Source organism: Rhinolophus sinicus, linkage group LG04, assembly GCF_036562045.2.
Source record: "Rhinolophus sinicus isolate RSC01 linkage group LG04, ASM3656204v1, whole genome shotgun sequence".
NCBI classification, from domain to species: Eukaryota; Metazoa; Chordata; class Mammalia; order Chiroptera; family Rhinolophidae; genus Rhinolophus; species Rhinolophus sinicus.
Genome location: NC_133754.1, coordinates 103,337,975 through 103,361,408, shown reverse-complemented (window position 1 = coordinate 103,361,408; position 23,434 = coordinate 103,337,975). Strand labels below are relative to the sequence as shown.

The following is a 23,434-nucleotide window of genomic DNA, read 5'->3' as shown; positions in this document are numbered from 1 at the left end:
AAACCTAAAATACTTATTACTCTTTGACCCTTTACAGAAAAAGTTTGCTGAACCCTGGGCTGGAGTGTTGATTTTTTTTTTTTTTTTTTTTGATACTCAGAATTAAACCACAAAGTTACTCTGTTCTTAATTGTTTGAAGAGGACACATATTTAAAATAGTAGGTAACAACGAAATTACAAATTTAGGGGATATATAGTCTTTGTTCTATTTTTAGATCTTTCTGAGATTAGAAATTACAAATAAGACAAGTTTTTCATCATTTTGTTGTCAATTTTATTTGGTTCCTAGATTCATGGTGTTTGTTTTAATATACACTAATCAATATACATTAAAGAAATACTAAGAAAAACTCTTTATAGGTCTTGACTATTTTGTGTTAATGGAAAAAATACTGAGGTAATGGTTGTATCAGTTATTTTTAATTTACTTTGAAAACTATCTTGGAAAAAATTGTCGAACAATTTTAACGTTTATTTTTGTTCTTAAAAGCCTTGAAATTAGGCCCCCTTATGTGCTTTCTCTTTTTTCACTGTTCACTTTAAAGGGAGGAATCATATGGTAAGTGTTCAGCTTGCTCCGTAATACGAGTAGATTTACTTGGTTTGTTATAAGCTGTCATCTTTCATTTCTTTTTAGTATTCCTATTAGAAATATTCCAGTATCACTAATAGTATGGGCTTTGAAGCATAAAATAAATACTGATTTTCCTATTTTGTGTCTTTGAATAATAATTTTTTGAATGTAAAATAGATGTGGGAAAACACAAATCCTGTCTGGTCATGCTTTCGTTGTTAGCCTTCAACTTTATCATAATTTTATGACATAAAATGTGAATATATTTTTAAAAGTTTCAAGTATATGTCAGTACTTCATCAATTAGGAATTGTCTTTTTTCCCCCTATACTTTATTTCTCATTAAAGGAAGTAAAGCTCTTTGATAATAGTTCTGGTAATTATAATTAAACATGTTATTTTTCACTCCTGTAGCATAATGTATTTTTGACTACCATTAACGATGTGTATGTTTTTATGCTGTGCCTTTATTACATTTAGATTTATCTTTACTGTAGTATAGAGTGTATTTGAACCATTTTCTGCATAGGATTCATTAGGTTGAAATTTTCTTACTACAGTTTTATAGCTTTCGGACACATTACAAGAAATTCTATTAACAATAAGAATCTATGAGATCATTTTTTATGATTGTCTTGTGATTGTTTTCATATTAGTTTGCTCCACTTACTGTAGATTAAAGTAGTTTAAACATTTAAGAACTGGGATGTACCAGCCGTTTCTGGATACAGTTTGGGTTGGAGTAAAGGGGAGATTTTAATTAGAATTATTTTAATGCAGTTTCTAGAATAAACTGTTTTCTTGGGAAAATGATAATGTCATAAAATATCTAAATGTCCTTCTAGCTGTAGTTATAGAATTGTTTAGGAAAATTAGGGCATACTTAGATTGGATGCTAATTTGTTAGGAGTTTCTTTTTCTGGTGTGCTAAATATTAATGTTTTGTTTTTAGTGAAGAAAAGTATAGACCTTCAGATTTGTTTCAGAATACACACGTGAATTGATATTGAAGAATTTTTATTCCTATTTGAATAGGTGGGAATAGCGCTGGATATTTGAACATATGTGCATAATAAACCTGAAAATACATGTATATTATATGATAAAGCAGTAATTTGACCCAGTTATGTTCCTCTGTCAGAGGTGTTCATTTCACTTCCTAGGAATTACTAAGTAGTCCAGAAGCTTTAAGGAGATGTAGCCAAGAGGCTAAGGGTAGAGTTCCTTTTTTATGGCAGTGTTCTTCAAGTAGCACATAAACACTCATGGAGCTTTTAAAAAATACGGGTTCTTAGGTCTTCAACCTACAAATTGATTCATTCTGTGGTACCAGTAGATTCTGATACATTATTTATTAATCACGTTTTTGGCTAAACTCTTGCAGCACATCTATGGAACCTAAAAAAGAAAAATGCCTGAGATCAAATCCACCAAATACTTTGATACAGTTGGTCTAAGTTGGAGCCATGGGATCTGCATTTTAAAAAGCTCTTCATCCTGTTTATTTTTATTAGCAAAGATAGAAAACTGCAGGCTATATGTTGAAATGAGAATAGTAGTAGTTGAATATTTATGGGACCTGGAGAACTTTAGTGAAGGGAGGGCTCAGAGTCCTTCAGCATGGTGTGTAAATAGCACCACATTCGATGAATAGTGCTCTGTGGGAATTGGTGTGACAATTTGTAATTGGGCTTTCAGCCTATATGTGGAAGGGGTATCGTCTCAAATTATGTGCTAATTTTTAGTTTTTTAAATGTTTCATCTAGACCAGTGGTCAACAGACTAGGGGAAGCCAGGCCAAATCTGAACACTGCCTGTTTTTTGAACAGTTTTATTGGAACACAGCTGTGTTTATATTTTGTTTATAGCTGCTTTGCCCTAACGTGGCAGAGTTGACTAGTTGTGACACAGTTGTATGAAATTCTATAACATGCATAGCCAGAAATATTTACTGTCTGGCTCTTAGCCAAAAAAGTTTGCTGACCCCTGATCTAGGGTTAATCTGGTAATTGGGGGTAATCTATAGAAAGTGGCTTATTGTTAACCAAACTCATGAAGAGTTTATGAATTAAAATGCAAATTTATTAATTTGTATGTTCTTTTCCAGTGTTTTTAGAAGGCTCATTGAGCAGAGCACCTCATATCCTAAAACCAAGTTTCCTGAAGAATCCAAATTAGTGTCCAGAAGGTTCATTGGTAGTAATGGTTATAAGTCAGAGCAAAAGCTATGGGAAGAACTGATAAAGTGTCGCTACCCTGCCCCACAGCTGACGTTGGAGTTCTCAAATCTTTGTTTTGGATTACAGATATAAAGCATTGTTCTTTCAGATGTTACCTCCTCTTCATTGGTATTGCCAAGTTTGGCCCGTTGTTTAATCAGTTACTTCTTCATGTTAATCTCTCTCTTTGCTTCTTAAGTAGGCATTGTTTCTCTTATCATTACCCTTTGACTTATTTATAACCTAACTTCCCCTGGTATGCCATGTGCAAAACTCAAAACAGAAACTCCAGCCAATAAAATTTCATTAATAGGTGCTGGCAGAGAGAACTCATCCTGATTACTGCTTACGAATGAGTACAAATGGATTTTCTGAAATAGTTTGTGAATTTTTGAGAGAGATTGCCATTTTTGTGCTTTCCACATGGCCATCACTCCTCTTTTTCTAGAAATTATTTAGCTCTAAGAAGTGATTTGATTGTTGCAGTAGAAGATTTTTTTTTGAAGTCTGTAACACCTGAAGCATTCAAAGCATGTATCTCACAAAGATTTTTACAGCCTCTTCATCATCCCGCAGAAAATGGCTGAAGAATTTTGTTGTAGGGTTTGGTGTTAGATTTAGGTGCTCAGAGCAGGTCATTACCTATTACTGGTATCATGACAACCCAGTTCCTATGGTTTAGACATGATGGTGAAAATCAAAATGCATAAAAACAGTTACATTGCAGTGGTCTCAAATATAATGCTCTAGTTGTGACCAATCTTATGTTAATATGTTTTCATTTATTAAAATAATTGAATTGATTTCCTATAACAAGCTAAGAACTTTTCTGAATATTTAGAATGGTATATAATTGGAACTTAAACTTTTGTAGTCATGATAACAAAGATAAATGTTCCTAATGTTCATGTATACTCTTGGAGGTAATCTTTAGGATTTTGACTATTTGGGTTGAAGATATATGTCAGTTTTAATCAGCTGTTGAAATCTATGATCACTTCTCAAAAGGATTATTTAATAGATTTAATAATATCTAATCATGTAGGGGAAACTTAAAAAGTTTCGTTCAACCTGAGAGAAGTGACTGTGGGTGCTATTTAAAATTATTTTTTTACAGCATGCATAAAATGGCCTGACTCAAGTAAACTAGGATGTATGGTCACCCTATCATAGGTTACAATTATAGTAGTGTTTTGTTTTCTCTGTTTTATCATTTTTATTTCAAAATCTTCTGAATGAGTCCAGATGGAAATGATTACTGAGTCCCTAACACCCTGTACACACAGTATCAGTACTTTATGGTACTTAATTATCTCTAAGTCATATTAGATGACCGATGTCTCCTTTTGGCTTAACCTTCCAATTAGAATTTCAGAGGCTCAGAACCCAGAAAAATTCTCCTCTCTTTTTCTTCCAGAGAAAGTCGGTGTACACCCAGCACATACATAATCTCCTCTGACTACTTACCCCAACTGTGATCCTGTATCATTTTTAATAGGATTCCTTTTTTTATCATCACATTGCTTTCTAATTATTTTCTGACTTTGTTGTCCACTAACTGAGCTCTCTGAATTCTTTCAGATCAGGAATCTTTGTCGTACTGTAGTTACTTAGATGTAAGCTAGGAGAATTAAATAAATATTTGATGTCTGATTTTTCATTTGCCAATGCAGCCCAGTCAGGTAGTTTTCATTGTATTTTATGGGCCGCCATAGCTCAGTATTTATTCAGTACTAATGTGTCAGATGTTAAACATCCGTAGTTTTGAAACGTAGGTGGCATTGAGATGCAACTATTGATGCTTTTGTGGATTTCATAATGGAATCACATAATGCAGAGTAAAATTTTAAAAAGTCAAATAACCAACAATTTTTTGTGCTTGGTTTTCAGCATACCTAACTTCAATACGTGGATCCCACCTGAATATTCCTTCAGAAAGTTAGACTTACAGGAAGACTGGGAGGTTTTCATTTAGTGAGGAAATTTTGTTCAGCTTTCTTGTGTTCAAACCATAGTGCGCTGGGTTCATTAAGGATACAGGGATGAATCAAAGCCCAGAGTCATGTCTGAGGATTTCGGTTCTGTCTGATAAGTTCAGTTCAGAGAAAGATTCTCTGCTAGGGAGTGTCAAGGGTGTCATGGAGCAGTCTCAGTGCTAGTGTGGAACTTATGTGGGTTGTTTTTTTCCTTAAACGGTATGATTGGTTTATTGTTCTACCTCATGTCTTTTCCTTTGAAATGGTAAGTTACAAACTTACTTGGTTCCGAATGGTTAGCTCTCTTAGCTAACATTTACCTTATTTGAGGGGTTGGAGGCGAGTCAAGATTGGAGAATAGAAATTTTAAACTGAAGTAAACATGGTTTTTGAAATGTCCAATATGTGTAATATAAATAATAGGAATTTTGTTTAATTACTAAGTAGTTGGAATTGATAGTAAAAAATTCAGTTGAACTTGTTACTTCTGCTTTGTGACTTCTTAATGTAATATTTAGAGCCCTCCTAGAGGAGTTGTCCTACATGGTGATTATGTAGAAACCTTTTTTTAGGCCAATCAACATTTAGTGTTTTCTGTACCTGATACCAGGGGCATGATGCTCTGAAGTATGACCTGAAATGTCAGGAGTTTGCCAGTATCCGTGTGTATGTAATTGTTAAGTAACTGCTAGCGGTTTAGGGGGAAGAACTCAGGTTTGTGAGCATACCCTGCTGATGAAATGCATTTAGTTCTGCTTAAAATTTAAAACAATTGAAAGTATGTGTTAAGTTTACCTCTTTGTCTTAAGAGATTCTCCATATATATTGTGCACCACATTTCAAATTCTGTGTTTCTGGTTGTAAATTTAACATGTTTAGCACAAGATAACTTCTTCATTTGGCATATTATTGCCTTTTCTACATCCTGCTTTTAAACAATTGATATGCTTGTTGTAGTTCTCTTATAATTGTTTTGTTTTTTTTTCCCCCGCTGCCACCTTGTGATCGGCGTCACTGGGCAATTTTTTTTTTTTTTTAATTGGGGAAGGGGAGCAGGACTTTTATTGGGGAATAGTGTATACTTCCAGGCCTTTTTTTCAAAGTCAGGTTGTTGTCCTTTCAGTCTTAGTTGTGGAGAGCGCAGCTCAGCTCCAGGTCCAGTTGCCATTTCTAGTTGCAGGGGGCACAGCCCACCATCCCTTGAGAGAGTCAAACCGGCAACCTTGTGGTTGAAAGGACGCATTCCAACCAACTGAGCCATCTGGGAGCTCAGCGGCTGCTCAGCTCAAGGTGCCGTGTTCAATCTTAGTTGCAGGGGGCGCTGCCCACCATCCCTTGTGGGACTCGAGGAGTTGAACTGGCAACCTTGTGGTTGAGAGCCCAATGGCCCATGTGGGAATCGAACCGGCAGCCTTCGGAGTTAGGAGCATGGAGCTCTAACCGCGCCTGAGCCACCGGGCCGGCCTTAATTGTAAATTTTAAATAACTTTTTGAATTTTATTTAGTTACCACTTAAGTAACTTAAAAATTGCTGTATATTGAATCTGTTGCTTTCAGTTATCCACTTAGAAAAAATATATAATTTGTCAAAGTTTCAAAGCTTCAGTAGACTACTAAGATAATTTGCTTAATGACTACTAAGATAATTTGCTTAATGCCTAGTATTGAAAACAGAAAAAGATATTCTCCTCTAATTAAATACCTACCTAATTCTTCATGCATTGGAACACGTGTGCTTTGTTTGTTTCTTCCACTGATTTCTTCTGTTGATGGGAACAAGGTGGAATAGCTTCTTGTGCAGTTTATATTTGTTCTTTGGTTTCATCTTTCATATCTTAGTCTGGCCAGTCGTGGTAGTTATTTTGACGTTGATAAGGAGAGGTACTGGGTAAAAGGTTATGGATAAAGAAATGCAAACTAGCCGGTAGTATTATGTGAGCTTTGGTAAGATACCATTTAAAGTATTGTGTTTGTGTTAGAGCTGTGATACTATTGCTGACTTCTTTAAGAGTTTGGCAACAAATAACTAAATTTGAAGAATAAATAGTTCTTAATTTCAGTTTTTAAAAGCACCTTTTCAGAGTTTGCCATGATAATTGAAAATGATAATCTTGGAAATGTCCCTTGGTTATGTAGATTAAAAGTCTCAGCGGAACATAAATTTTTTAAAAAAAATTAATTTGTTTAAAATCTTTATTCCCCTCTCGATGCATGCTGTATTATATGTAATTAGTTAATTCATATTTTGTTAGTAAGCTACTCTGCATATTATAAAAAGCAGCATTTAATTTTGCTACATAGTCAGTTGAATTTGACAGTGACATTAAAATAATCTGTTTAGTAAGTTATCTGAACCAGTCTTTAAAAACATTGTTGAGTAAATTTAGTTTAAGATGTACTTATCATTTAGGTTAATGAGTACGGTGAGCTAAGAATAAGTCTCCCTTAGTTAAATTTGTTGTTTCTTCTATTTCTGATCTGAAAATTAACAAGTAGCAACTATTATTTCATAATTAAAACTCATATAAATTGAGATAATTGATTATTCAAAAAACATTAAAAATTTTTTAAAGATAAACCATATTTTTTAAAGTAGTTTTAAGTTCACAGCAAAATTGCACAGAAGGTACAGAGATTTTTCAGGCACGTCCAACACAGACTCCTTCACTATCAAATTCACTCAATGAGGTGGCACATTTGTAATAATTGACACGTCCAAAGTATATAATTTACATTAGGGTTCACAGTTGGTGTTCCACAATCTCTAGGTTTTGACAAACGTATAATGTCATGGATCCACCATTATTGTATAACACAGTGTTTTCACTGCCCTATAATCCTCTGTGCTCTGCCTATTCATCCATCCCTTCTCCCCATCCCCTGGCAACCGCTGTTTCTTTTACTATCTCCATATTTTGCCTTTTTCAGAAAGTCATATAATTGGAATCATGTAATCTCAAGCCTTTTGGTATTGGCTTTTTAGTAATATGTATTTAAGTTTCCTCTGTGTGTTTCCATTGCTTAATAGCTCATTTACTTTTAATGCTGAATAATATTCCACTGTATGCATGTACTACAGTTTATTCATAACTTACTGAAGGACGTCTTGTTGCTTCCTAGTTTTGACAATTATGAATAAAGCTGCTGTAAACGTCCCTGCGCAGGTTTTTGTGAGGACGTAAGTTTTCAACTCCTTTGGGTAAATACGAAGGAGCAAGAATGCTGGATTATATGGTAAGAGTATATTTAGTTTTGTGAGAAACTGCAAACTGTCTTCCTAAGTGGCTGCACCATTTGCATCCCCACCAGCAGTGAGTGATAGTTCCCGTTGCTCCACGTCCTTGCCTGCATTTCATGTTGTCAAGTCTTTAGGATTTGGGCTGTTCTAATAGGGGTGTTGTGATAACTTGTTTTAATTTGTGGTTCCCTGATGACGTAGGACATAAAGTTTCGTTTTAACAATGGTTCAGTTTCGTTTTAACTGAGGGTCATTTCCCCAGTATTGATGGGTGCAGATATTTTGGCATGCATGTATTCAAATTGAGGGGAAACCACCATAGATTGTATGTATTAAAGATTGTCTAATGTTACTGAAAATATTTCCCCCTTCCCTTTCTGGGGGAGGGGAGAGCATGAGAGAGAGAGAGAGAGAGAGAGAGAGATGATTTGGAAGTTATTGTTGTTAATTGCCTCAATTAAAAATGTGAAGTCTTCCATACATTCCCTGTTGGTTGTGTTAGAAAGTTTGCATGCTATTATTTGAGTTGTATCAATGAGAACATGTCTTATTTCTCTTTTTAGTTTAAAATTATTTTATTTACTTTTATTAGGAAAACATTACTGTGTTGATGCACACCTTTTAATATCTGAACACTTTTTAAATGAGTCAATAATTTATTGGCAAAGAGACCTATTGTTTTCAGATTTTTTATTTATACCTATTTCCTTTTCTTAATAATTTCATGTAATTGATTTTTGTTCCGTTCTTCAAAGTATGTTGTGTTTGTTACCCAGTATTTCTGAGTACTAACGTTATCTATTTAATTTCTCCCATGACAGTTTGACTAGCTGTCTAATAACCTTATTCTTTTACTTCTCTAGTGAATAAAAAGATATATTACCAAGTGGTAAATGTAATTTATTTTTAGAAAAAAGTTATAATATTCAATGATAAAAAGGTTGAATCTTGTTACTTGCGAGAACTTACACATTCCTCTAGAATTATGAGGTGTGATCAAACAATACAGTTGACAAAAATTATATTACAATAAAAGACACATTACCATTAATCCCCCTCACTTTGAACACACTTATCCCATCATTCTTGCCACTTTCTGAAGCAGTTCTGGAAGTCCTCTTCCCTGAGTGTGTTTAGTTGCGCTGTCGTGGCTGCTTCGATGTCCTGAATCAATTCAAAACATTTACCTTCCATGGTCATTTTGATTTTGGGGAAGAGCCAGAAGTCACACGTTGTCAGATTTGGTGAATAAGGAGGTTGAGGACACACTGTACTGTTTTTATTTGACAGAATTTGCCTTATCAGAAGCGATGTGTGACATGGGGCATTGTCATGATGGAGGGTGATTTAAGGTACACTTTAAAACATACCTCTCAACCATAGCTTACACCCAAATGACTGCACCAAACAAGTTGAAACTTGTCACACATTGTCACTAAGGTTTCACATGTTGCTTCCCGTATTGAAGATCTCTACCTTTCTGTTGGATGGCACTCAGCAGGGGCATTCACCGTATTTTTTTTATCACAACGGAAAGGCTCCGTGTCACACATCGCTTCTGGTATGGCATTTCTGTCATATAAAAACATGGTGTGTCCTCATCCACCTTATTCACTGGTTCTGGCACTGTATGACTTTTGGCTCCTCCCGAAAGTCAAAATGACCATGAAAGGTAAACATTTTGAATCAATTCAGGACATCAAGGCAGCCACGACAGCGCAGCACGAAAGAAGACTTCCAGAACTGCTTCAGAAAGTGGCAAGAACGATGGGACAAGTGTGTTTGAAGGAAGGGGAACTATTTTGAAGGGAATTAAAATTACTGTATAAATTTTTTAATCTAAGTATTCACCATATATTTTGATCATACCTCATATATTTCCTTTAGTCGATTTAAATATTTATACTATATCAGTATTTTTACATCAGGATTTTTAGCATTTTCTTTAGTAAGACCTGGATCCTAAATGGCTCATACTGGTCTCTAGATAATCTTTAGAAGCTTTTTAGAGACATAAATGAGGTGTCTGTATGAATTAAAGGTAGTAAAGATTGAGGCGGTTAACTGAGTTCACTCAAACAAGAATTTAGATTGATCGATGTGTTAGATGAACATATTTTCTTATTGATCGCAAAATGTTCCAGTTGATAATATGTTGTCAGTATTTATTTAGTTCACTGTTTCCCAAACCGTAGACATTCATATTATACTTTATTATTTTAGCCTTAATTTTGTGCCATGTAATTCCTTTAAGTTAGTTTACCTAAAAGAAAAATACAGTATCTTTTAAATCACAGATTGATATCTAAGTATTAAAGGAAAAACATCCATATCCTACACAGAATAACGTCACGTTCTGTACTTTGGGGTATACTGCATTAGTTAATTTACATTCGTTTAAATTTTCTGCTGCTTTTATGTTTTCATGAACTGGAGTATTGACTGGAACAGTGGCTCTCAAACGTTTTGCTTTGGAAATCCTTTTACACTATTTAAAATTATTGAAGACCCCAAAGAGCTTTTGTTTTAGCTTTTATCAATATTAACCATATTACAAACTGAAAAAGAAATCTGAAAGAAAGTAGGTTGTAGTTGGAAGAATGGCTTTATTTTACAATTTTTGCAAATGTTTTTAATGTTCAACTTTAATGTAGTGGGAAGAGTGGTATTGTACTGTTTTGTAAATTTGTTAAATGTTTGGCTTTGTGGAAAATGGCTGGCTTCCCATATTTGCTTTTGCATTCCACCTGTTGCAAAATGCTCTTGGTTACAGTACGTGAAAAGATCTGGCTTCACACTGGCAACAGGTAAACCTTTTCACATAATTGTGGATATTCTTGGTGGATAGTATAATAAAACTAGACAAGTAGTAGTTTCTTAAAAGTACTCTTTTGCATTACAATCTGTTGGTCTACTTTGAAATTTGAATGGATGACTCAGGCATGATTTTGTAATGTCGTGTATCCAACATTAGAAAAATTGATTTATCGAATTAAAAAAATATTTCAAATTTTAATGTATTTTATTACACAAAATTAAAAACTACATCTTAATACCAACTATTGATGTCATCAGAAAATGTCTGCCAAACACACAAGTCAGTAAGTAATCATAGTTTGTCCAGTGCTGTCTCAGGTAAAATTCTTGTTCCAAGACAAAGTGTCTCACTCAGCTTGCCACCCAATCACAGGAATTGTTTTTCTTGAAATAACCACTCTACTTCAGAATGCAGAAGTGCTTTATGTATATATCCTGTTTTGTTGCATAGATTAAAAAGACGTGTACCCAAGGATAGCAATTTAATAAAATTAATAATACTTTCTGCTTCCATCCATGTATTCATATTTGAAAAATTTAAACTGCTGTTGTGTGCATGTGAAGAATACAGTGATTTCTAGTAAAAATTGAACACAAGCGCCTTGATTTGTGTCAAAACACCAGGTATTTTGCCCCACCGTTGCTTTTGCACCATCCACGAATGTTGATAAGAGTAAAAGCCCAATTAGATCATAATATTATAACTGTTCTAGTGGTAATAAGACATGAAATAGTTTTGAATCTGTGCACTTGCTGAAAGGGCACAGGGCCTGGCCTCTCAGTCCGTACTCCATGACTCACATTTTGAGAACTGCTGTCTTAATGGAATGTCACTTTGACATGTGGTTCTGGAAATCAGTCATACTTCGCTTACTTTTTTGGTTAGCTATGAATTTAAGCATACTTCAGTGACAATCTTGCAGTAATACCTATGCGCAATTCTTTTAAAGAAAAGGCATGCCTTTTAAACATTGTAAGAATAAATTTAAAAATGGTGTCTTTTGTTAGTTTTTGTTGGAATTCTTGAAAAATGAAGGTGTTTGGGTGAAAATTGATGAACTCTATTTTGGCAGAATTTTGTAGGTCAGCTTAACTGCTTACTATATGTATGACCTTGAGTAAGTTATTTAACAGTTCTGGGCCTCAGTTTCATGATCACTAAAATAGAATAAGAAACCTACTTCATAGGGTTGCTATGAGGATTATTTGAATTAAACAGTTTTCACCATAGCTTTATCATTTCATTGCACTGCAGTCTTTTGAGATTTTGTTTACATATAGGTTGTTTTGTGTTAAACTACAACTCTTAATTTCTGCTAAAGTAATAAAGCATCATTCAGATTTGCATTAAAAATATCACATAGAATGTGCCCATTGTAATTTAAAATGTATTTGAAGTAATTTATAGGAGAAGTAAAGGCCTTGTGTATTGCTGCTTGGATGAGTACCCAGTTATAGTGAACTTCGTCAAGTGGTTCTCCTTGATATTTGATATATGAAGTTGTAATGAGAAGTACTGTCGATTTTCATTTCACACTACCCATTCAAATCTGTGCCTCTTTTTTACTAGAAGTTATATAGCAGTGGATTTATAGAAAAAACAGTAACTTTGATGACACTCTTTAGCTCCTTGTGAAATAGTTAAGAAATGATCTGTCACCTAATTGTACTGTCTTTTTGTTAATCTTACGATTGAAGCTGTATAAAATAGTACTGAATGGTTTTTTAAGGAAATGTCAACATTGATAAATTGAGTATATGTTTAGTGGAAAATGCTGTAGAACGTGAACTGGCATTTTAACATATGCTACATTATAAGCATGGATTATTGTAAGACATTCTGATTATTTCATTAAAAGAAGTATTTTAGAACTGGAACCAGTTTATAATAATAGAGCATCAGGAAGGGAATGTTATGGCCACTGTTGAATGGTTGACTTAAAATCATAGATCTCTTTAGTATTTTAATATGTTTTCCACAAAATTGTGTTAATGAAGAAAAGGGAATACTAGAATAATTTAAGAATTTTTTAAAAAGCTAAACGTTGTCATTTCAGAAAGTGATAGGTAAAGCTGAAGTTATAAAAAGACAATAAAAATGGTAGTCTGTCCCCTTACCCCAAACAGTGAATCATAGACAGGGTGTTATAGTATATAAGAGGAATTTGAAAATTGAAGTCTCAGTGAGACTATAATTATCTTTTGTTAAATGGTTAGATACTGCATTTTTAATCTTTCACAGGTAAGGCAAATCCAAAAGTAAAAATAAAAATTAAGTCCTTGTTCCCCTAAAATGTCATGATTATAAAATCCATGTATTTTACTCTGTAGTGCTAGAATGAAATCAACATTTTAGTAACGTATATCTGTCATAAATAATACCTGGCAGCCTTTGGGTAGTATGCTGATACAGTGTACACTTTTAGTAGTAGGTTCGGAAATGACAGCATGGTTTGATTGATTGATAGTCATGCTGAGTGTGATTATAAAATAGTACTTTCCATATAATTAGAAAATTATATGGCTTCATCAGTTGTCAGTTTCATATATAAAATAGTTTTTTCTTGGTCAATAATAGTATCCAATGGTCAAAAGTTTCATGAGAAATTTTTATGAAAATTCAAAAAAGTTTTGAGAAGCATTTGGCATTTAAATTTTCAAATAATGTGGCAAAACATTTCTTCATGGTACTACTGTGTAAGTTGGTGTTTTTCAAGTACTAGCGCTTCATTAAAGATTACCTTTGGAGGAATCTCCATTAAGTTAGATGGGTGGTTGATGTGCTGCTTAGTTGCATTCATCCATCATAGGCTTTTATTTCCTTTATTTCTAGCTATATACTGGTAGGTGCGATTCACCAGTATCTTGTATTAAATAAAAATTTAAAAACATTTTAATAATACGGGTTTTAAAATAGAAAAATTATGCTTTCTTTAGATTCAGGCATTGTTACTTTGGTCTCAGAATGGTTTTTGTGATTGCTACATTTAAACACTTGTCTGATACTGGAAAAGATTATCAAATGGTAGTGCAAATTTCACCTATAATATGTTGATTTCACTGAAGTTAATTCTGTGGCTTTTGTTACTAACTAGTTTCTAGGAAGCGGTTTCTGTACTGAAATTTAAGATATTTTCTATGTTTGTATGACCTTTTGTGTCATCATTAAACTCAAGAGCATTTTGTTTCAGAACTTGCCAACTGTGTAATAACACTTTTATTTAGGTTTCCAAGTAAAACCCTTGTTCTAATAAAGGAAGCAATGTTATATTGAGCTTTTGGTAATTAACTTGTGTGTAGTTGAGACTTTTATGGTATCTATAGGTCCTGGATGAAATAATGCTTGAGTACATGAATAAAAATGCAAAGATGAATTACAGTATTTCAAATGTGAAAATTGTCTCTGTCTTTAGCTTAGTGCTCCACAGCTGTTTATGTTGATGTTTGAGTGCATTTGCATATAAAAGTGGTAACATTCATTTCTGTTTTAAGAGTTTAGTGACCTGGGAGGAAAACTAATTGGCTCAGGTGGTTATTATTACTAGAATTTTCTTTTCTTGGAATCTAGGCATGTGTCTTTGATCTACTGGAATAAAAACATAAATGGTCTGTGGTAAACTTTATGTAATCTGACTCACTGGTAAGCTTTTCAGTATAAACTCAGTCCTTTAAGCATTTGTATAGTACATTAAGCCTTGGAGACTGAAATTTCAATGTTCTTACCAAGTAAAAGATGTTGGAAAAATTAAAATTTTTTTTAATGGAAAGTGATGACCCAATTTATTCTTTTCTTTTTGATTTTAGATGGGAAATGTAATATCATAAGATCGATAGGTTGACTGTGATAACTATGTTTACTTACAGAGAGAACAGGAAATGAGAATGGGTGATATGGGTCCCCGTGGAGCAATAAACATGGGAGGTAGGGATTTGAAGCAAAAGTCTTCTGTAACTTTACTTGTCATTTTTGGGGGAACTGTACATACTGTTTGTGATATCTGCATATCAGTAACAAACTAAATTTTGGTACCAACATTTGTGATCGTGAAATCTCATACATTTATAAAGTTGCAAAGAAATATAAGTATATTGAAAATATATCCACAGGAAGAACATTCTCTTTTTTTTTTTATTTGAAGGCTAAGATATGTTATATATATATATATATATTAAGATATATAAAAGACAGATATATTATCTTTTCATAGATTTGATGAAAGAAACATGTAGCCAGGTTTTGATACAACCTGAAACTTGTTCAGTAATTGCATAGTGTAATACAGCTATGTTGTTGAGTATTTTAAAAACCAAATTTCATTCCTTCAAATTGGCTTTTTTACTTTGGAAATTTGATAGTTTTTGAGTTGTAGTGTTTCTAAACCTTTTGAGAGTGTTTTATAAATTCCTGCTAAGGTAACCTTTTTTTGTAGCTATTTATATTCATTTTACTGAATGTCTAACATATTTTGCTCTAACCTACAGTATTGTGCACAGAAATACACTGTTTGGAGACATTTATGACTTGTCAAGGAAGTGAGATGTGTCTTGCACATTTAGGCCGTTGCATATCTTTAGAGTTGATATAAAGTTTTTCTGAAAAATGCCTGTATTATTAGCATCTTTAATATTGATTGATTAGCTATAAACCAGGTTGTCAGGGAAACAGTATCAAGTAAATAAGCTAGGGAAAAATAAGTGTGGAATGTTTTCGTGTTACTAAATTTGAAATGTCATACATTTAAAAAATTAGATAAATTTTATATATTTATTTTACATTTCCCACAGAAGCTGTCATCAGGTTAAAATCTTTACATAACTCAAATGTACATGTTGTAAAGATTACATTATCTTAACTTTCCAATATGCATAATATGCGCACCCACTGAGAGAATCCAAATTGTCCTTAGATTATATAGTGTGTGGAATAAAAAACCTTAAAGCTTATCTAATATGTGGAACAAGCGTTTTCCACTATCAGCTTTCTTCTTACCTCTCATGACCGTTTCTTTGCCACTGCCGGTCAGATGATTTAAAATCATTTATTACTGTTTATTTGGTTACTTTTCTTATCTAGCAAAGTAGTTGCTGAGCATCTCTGGTATGCAGTGTAAGCAAGAAACATGGTCCTTACCCATAAAGAACTTAATTGTAAGTTAATACGACGGATACAAAGAGTACATAAAAAGTTGTAAATTATGAAGCAGAGTTGCATATAATAAGTACCAGTAGTTCATATTTGTCTTTTTTCAAAGTGAATTGTGAGATGGTGCATAACAATCTAGGTGATTTTAAGGATGTGTGAAGTTATTAAGGATTGTAGGTAGTTTGAAATGCTATTATAATTATTAGGTTGTCATTAATATCAGAACTAAACTTGAAATATTTCTGATGTAGAGACCCCCCAGAAAGATTCTTACTGACTGACTGGCAGCTTTCTCAGAAGAAATCGAATGTGCCTTCAGATTTCTTAGTTAGGAATTAAAATTCTTATGGCATTTTATTCACCAGAGAACCATACTTATATTTGAGTCTGTACTCAACTCCCCTAAAGTCTAATCCATTTAATTTTCTCTCTACATTTTATTCAACGTGACACTTTATCCTAATGGTTTACTGGAGTTAATGTATCATCATGCAGTTGGAACTGCTGAGGCTGTAAATTGGCATATCCTATAAAGTTACATTGATGGAATGTGTCAGTAGATTTTTTTGGTGTATTACCAGTGTACATACCAACTGAAACATAGGATAGAACACTGGTTTTCAGGGAACCAGATAATTCTAACATTTCTTAGATCTTTAAATTTAGTTTAATTGCAGCTGTGTGGTGGAAGACGTAATTCCTAAAAATAAGACTGTCTTTCAACTACTGATAGTTGGAAAGATTATTTATTTATTTTTATTATACCTATAGTTGTATAATTGTATTTGAATCCCGCAAGTTAGGTAGGTGTTAACAATTATGTTCTATTTAAAAGAAAAAAACCTAATTCTTGATGTATTGTTTTTGGGGAAAGTTGAGGTAAGATTCGTCCTAGATTTCATCTCCACCCTTTCTCATTTCCATTGTGAGATGTGTTGTGGAAGTTTACTAAAGCTTTTTTTTATAGCTCTCCCAGGGGAATAAATTTTTGCGTAAAGTATAGATTTATGAGCAAGAACATTATTTAGGGATGAAGGAAATAATTCCTTCCTAGTGAAGTTGCTAGGTTCCTGGGGATTGGTTTCAGAAAGAGCAGTAGCATGTTGCCAGGGACTGCTAAAGATATGGTGTAGAGTTGTGAGTTTGAATGAAAACCTCAACTCCTGTTACGTGCTTTTGAGAAATTGAGTTCAGAGTGTCAGAAAATTGACCTACAGAATGGAATATGGAAGAAAACGAGTCAGTCTTTGTTACGAATTTTTAATGAGCAAGTATATGAGTACTTTAAAAGTGGAAAATATTTGAAGAAGATACCTAAGAATGCTGTCTTGCAGTATGAAGCCCAAACACTAGTGCAATTAACATGAGGCAGGGGTTTATCTTCCTGATGAAAAAATTTGAAGTGTAACCAGTTGTTCCCATTTGCAGAATTTCAGCATGTCGATAAAATTCAAAATGCTGTATTAATATTTTATCTGTGTTTGGTTGCAGTTCCTTTTAAAAATAGGTTTTGTCATGACATATTTCTACATAAAGTAAAAAAGCCTCTACTGTTGGGAGATGTTCAGTAACTATAAAGTCAAGAAGTTAATTGCAGTGAACTTATATATATACTGGCGGTGCCAAAAAAATGTATACACATGATTTACATTCATCTTTTGTTATCGGTATATATTGAGCACAGTAGTATCTCGGTTTTCGAACGTCTCCTTTGATGAACATTTCAGTTGAGGAATACCGTAAACCCGGAAGTAAATGCTTTGGTTTTCGAACACTCCTCAGAAGTCAAACATGTCACGCAGAGTGCAAGATCCTGAGGCTTAGCTGTTGGCTGTTTTTGAACGTTTCAGATCTCAAACGTTCTTCGAAACAATTTTAATACAGTTTTCTCCTTTCTTAAAATGTGTATACATTTTTGGGGCACCCTTTGTGTATATTGGAGGAAATGGACTCTCTTACAACCTAATGCAATTTACATGCTAGTATTTTTAGTCTTTACCTAAGTGCTAATTCCTGGCTGTTTGTTTAAACCGGTAGAATTTAGTCACCATTGTAAGGGACTATTTGGTTGGAAAACAAACTATAACAAATAATACTGATTTTTTAAAAACTCAAGCTTTTACAGTCTCATATATCCTAAAATAGTTGATTGTTGTCTCATTTGTTTTATATACTTATATTTTGGGGAATGAAAATTACACTAGTGTAGGTATTGCTCTGTTAAAGAGTAGATAATTGGATGTCCCATTCTCAAGGAAGGAAAATGGTTTTGCTAGTCTTCTATATAGATTGCATAAGTGTTGTTACATTTTTAATGTTTACTGAACTAAGATAGGACAGCTCTAAGTATAGATTGTTTTGCGTAGATGCGTTTAGCCCAGCACCTGCTGGTAACCAAGGTCCTCCTCCAATGATGGGTATGAATATGAACAACAGAGGAACTATACCTGGCCCACCAATGGGTCCTGGTCCTGCCTTGGGACCAGAAGGAGCTGCAAATATGGGAACTCCAATGATGCCAGATAATGGAGCAGTGGTAATGTATCACAAACATTATTTTGATTATATTTAATAATATATACTTTTGCCCCAAAGGTAACTTCACACTTAACATAATTTGGCATCATTTGTTTTGGCATGAAGATCAATATCCAATGAAGAAAAAGTAACTTTGTGAAGTTATATGTTGATCTATGAAAGGCGATTTTTAAGTATCCTGAGAGTTACGATTACCCACATCCATGGTATGCTTTGCACTTAAGTATGTAGCAAACACACATTAATTACAGTTCTTTTTTTTTTTTTTTTTTTTACAGTGCTTTTAATTTGTGTCCACCTCTTATCAGCATTCAATGTAATGGTCAAGTATTTTATTATTGAGTTCTTTTCCTGTGTGCACTCCTTTATCTTTGGTGGGGGACAAAACCAATACTTAAGAAAAACAGTTTTTAGTAAACATTTCTAAGAGAAAGATCACTTATGATTAATTTCAGATAATTTTTTTTAACTAAAATAACTTACATTAAAGTTAAAAATTTTGAACTTACGTTGTAGAATTACTAATTACATTTTTGTTACTAAATTTAAAGTAGACGGTTTTAGTCTTATTTTGAGAGTGTGAAGATATCTTTGTGTGCGTTATTATGAAAGCATTTTTCAGTTGTAATTAATATACTGAATATCAGTAGCAAGACTGATACCTGTTTTCATTTCTTTCCAAGTCTATCACTGTTTAAATGAGGCTTTATATTTTCTCTCTCTTTTTTTTTTTTTTAATGGTTGTTCTAAATACCATTTAGAAAAGGAAAATTGGTTGATACCGTTTTGAAACGGTGGTTTAGTTTTGGAATTGCCACAGAAATCTTTCGGTGCCATTGCTGCTAAGAAAGAAAAAACACTACAAGTTAAACTCAGACATTCCATCAGCTGTAAATCCTTCCTGATCTCAGAGATGTTAACAAGTGAATGTGCGTCTTAGAATTGATGGGTGCAGTAATTTACCATTTTAAAATTCATTTACTTTAAATGCAATCTTTAATGAATGTGGAAAAATTGGACATGGTAACAGTTTTGTTTAATGTGTGTTTGTACAGGGAGATAGAAGAGGTTGTGCCATCATATCTACTATGACCAGATGGCACGTAACATAAAGTGTACTTGTTTTCTTCAGTGGAGGCTTTATTTTATAGTAAAATGTCTGAAAGCTAGTGAAAACTTGTACCATTTTGGTTGAGTTTTTGTGTAGCAATATAATGAATAGTAGTAACTTAGAAGTAATATTAAGTGGCCCATTTTCCCAATCTCCCTCTGAAATTGTAAATTTTATTTAGGTATCATCTCTGGTCTTTTTCACACCGGTGTTTTACGATTGCCCATAGGGAGTTCTATTCAGCCTTTGAGATTAATATATGTGGTTATTAGTGTGAAGTTTTTCAAAGGATATGATTCAGATGTTTAATTGTGCTAGTAGTACATGTTAATAAATTGTTGGTTTTTAAAACAATCTATTTTCCCAATAATAGTCTTTCCAGGAAAACATCTCAAAAGATTTCAGAATGATAACTCTTTGTGTGTTTGTACTAGTACTTTCTATGTTAAAAGCATTAGTGTTGAAATATTTAGAGTGTTTACTTTCTTAATGTGATGCTGCTCCCCAGTTTTACCTCTGATTTTTTTAAAAAGTATTTTTATTATACAGCACAATTACATGCAATATAAACTTAAAAAAAATAAGATCAGAATAGTCTTGTAATACTGATTAGATTTAAGATGGCATTTACGTCATAAAATCAGTTCTTTTTAAATGAAATTGGGGCATAGCATTAGCAATATGTAACACTTCAGATGCTTTTTTTTTTTTTTTTTAAAACACAGTAACTAATTAAATTGCTCCTTTCTTCCTTCTATGTTGTGATCCTGATTCTGCTGGACTTTCTGCTGAACTTCATGACACCACCACTTGGGATTTTGCCAATTTTTCTTGTCACTTATATTTGGCGTGTTCCAAATGGACTTCACATTTTTTATGTGGTATTATACAGCACAATGATAGATTTCCGCAAGGACCACCTTCTCAGATGGGATCACCTATGGGTAGTAGGACAGGTTCTGAAACCCCTCAAACCCCAATGAGTGGTGTAGGTCCTGTTAGTGGTGGTCCTGGTGGTTTTGGTAGAGGAAGCCAAGGGGGCAACTTTGAAGGCCCTAATAAGCGTCGGAGATATTAAATATTCTTTCATTCCTGGCTATTTAGAGAGAAAAAATTCAGTGGTATGCCTTTACACTTTAACCTGTGACCTGGAAGAAATGGTTTTTTTTTGTTAATGTCTGTAGACTTTAAAGTTTTGTTTTTTTTTTGTAAAACTTGAGGGTTTTGTATTTTTCTTCATTCATGAGCTTTGTAGATTAGAATGGTAATGATGATGCTCATCATTGTGAATGTTAAAATGTGTTTGTGACCTTAGCTAAATCTAAGTATGCCATAGTACTGTGAATCTGTGTAGTTACTTAATCTCAATAAAGAAATCATTTTGGATAATTTAAAAATGTTATTAGTGGAATTCTCTTATAGTTTTAATAAACTTTGCTGTAACAGTAATACTTTGGTTGCTTTAACTAATCCCAGCCATTTAAAAATGAAAATAATTTTCTGCTTTTTAGTTTGTGCAAGTAGCACTGAAGACAGAAGCTTAGTGAAAGCTAATGTTAATAAGGGGTGATAGAATAGTACATTGGGGGGCATGGGAGTTTACATTTGTGTAAACCATTGATGTTCTGTGAAACCAAGAGTTGCTGTCTACATTTCATATAGATTCTGAATATTCAAATATTCCGAGAAGGAATATTAAGGATATCTGTCCTGTGCTGATTTTTCCAAATAAATCTTTTCAATCTTGAAAAAAAAACTGTTTGAAGGCAAATCTCTTTTGCTTATAAAATAATGTCTATTTTTAATCTCATCTGCCATTATTTGGTGTCGCTGTCTAGATCTTACCCTTTAAATTTTCTTTAAAATCAAACAGTACTGTTAGGTTGAATGTTAAGTGAGGATTGCTGTGTGATTTAGAAGAAATTAGGCATTTATTGAGAAGGTTGGTTTCTAGCAGTATTAAAGATGGGCCGAGTGTGCAATGTTGTAAATACTATCCTATAGTTGGTAAGTCTCTCCAGTAACTTGTCTGACAGGCTAGGTGTGTTTTACTCTGAGGAATACAGTTCAACAGGTAATTTTAAAAAAACAGGTCATTGGAATCATCTTCGATCCCTCTACTATCAGATGTGTATTTTAAAGTTTGAATTTTAATACCAAGGAAAAATTGATTTTATCACATTATAATTTTTATTCCAAAATGGAGTTCTTCCTGTATTTAAAATTTTGTGTGTTAGCCATGTTTAATTTAAAATTACATTTTAGGAATCATTTTTAAGCTAGACCACAAATCTAATGCAGCAGCCATTGATCATACTGGTTATTTCTCCCATAATACAGTGGTAATATATTATGCTTTTAGCATTTTTCTGAAGAATAACATGCTGTTTAAAAATGAACAGTGTGTAAATATCTCATTTTTGCATTGTTTCTGTTTTTTGCTGGAAAAGCATACTTTGGAAAGAAAGAAATTTGGTTAATTAAAAATCTTGCATAAAAGCAATTGGGGGTAAAGCGTAATTGAGATAACTTGTATCAATTAAATTTTTTATGTACTATTTCATATTCTTTTTTTTAGACAACAGTATGGATGGAATCATTTTCTAAAATTTGCAAAATTCACAGGCTTTGTTTTTGGCAATCTTGGAGATTGTAAAAGAAGAGTTAGAGACTATTCTCATAACATTTTCCATGAGTATGAGCTGCCGGGGTGGGATTTGTTTTAATTTGGACATAAATTTCAGTGTCGGGAGTTTTAACATTAGCTATAAATTTTAAGTAATACATATATTGCGCCTAAATATACCTTTCCCATCTACATTTTTATTCATATATAGCCTTCATTAGTTTTTAGCTTTGTATTTTGCTTCAAAGCTGAAATGAAATTGGGAGAAACTTTATCCTTTGTTGTTAATACCAAGGTATCTTTGGCCAAGGCTATGAAATTCTGTAAGATTCATTCAAGAATATTTGAAAGCCAGTGCACAAAGAGATGTCCTAATCTCCTGAACATTCTAGTGTCCGGCTCAACTCTGGCTCCAGGAACAGAGTTCTACACAGCCTTTTCCCTGCATCAAGAAAATCCTTGTTCCAGTACTTACAAGTCAGCTTCTGAGACAGTCAAGTGGAGCATCTGTGAACTCCTAGCTACCCAGTTTGGAGTGTCCTTGTAGTTAACCAACCCTGGCTGGTTCAGTCAGTATTTTTTCTTGTGAATTAGTATACTGAGGAAGATATTTGAATGTCATTTGCTTAGAAGTGGTAGATGTAAAAATAAAGAACTTAGCTTTTCTAAATAAGTGTACATTTGTCATATATGCTACCATAATTCTTTACATAAAAAGGTAATATGAAACAATTTTAGTATTATAATATCAATATTATGTTTTTTTGTGTGTCATGATTTGAAACACTGAGTTTAAAATATGCAGAATTTAGGTTTCATATGCTATTAATGTGTAATTAATACGTATAAAATAAAGGACTATTTTCCTAATTGTTTTATTTTAGCAGTGTATGTTGTCAGAATTTCCCTGGTTTTGTTTTTTTTGAAAATAAATGCATTAATTTTCTTCTTGACAGATCCAGTTTTCATTTAAAGAACTTTTGGCTCATTTGTATTTCCTAAAGCTCAATTTATTATTCTTCCTTGAGTTTTGGACTTTTCTATTTAAAATCAGTGTTGAGCGTTCATTGGAAGAGATTAAATATTTTTGAACTCTACCTTCATTATCAGTAATATTAGGGAAGAAATATCCATTTTAGTTGGAATCGTGATTTAATAGAAACGGAAATTATCAATAAGGACAGTAACTGA

At 33.2% G+C, this 23,434-nt stretch overlaps 1 protein-coding gene across 1 annotated transcript in view; it reads left to right on the top strand.

The window, feature by feature from the left end:
- The window catches only part of PSPC1 (paraspeckle component 1), a 61,250-nt gene extending 38,052 nt beyond the window's left edge, over positions 1–23,198 (top strand). Inside the window, exons 7-9 of the mRNA XM_019749595.2 lie at positions 14,690–14,747; positions 18,335–18,504; positions 20,510–23,198. Of these exons, the coding sequence (XP_019605154.1) occupies positions 14,690–14,747; positions 18,335–18,504; positions 20,510–20,695 (414 nt within the window). The 3' untranslated portion in view covers positions 20,696–23,198. The remainder of the gene's footprint in view (positions 1–14,689; positions 14,748–18,334; positions 18,505–20,509) is intronic.
- Positions 23,199–23,434: the final 236 nt, after the last annotated feature.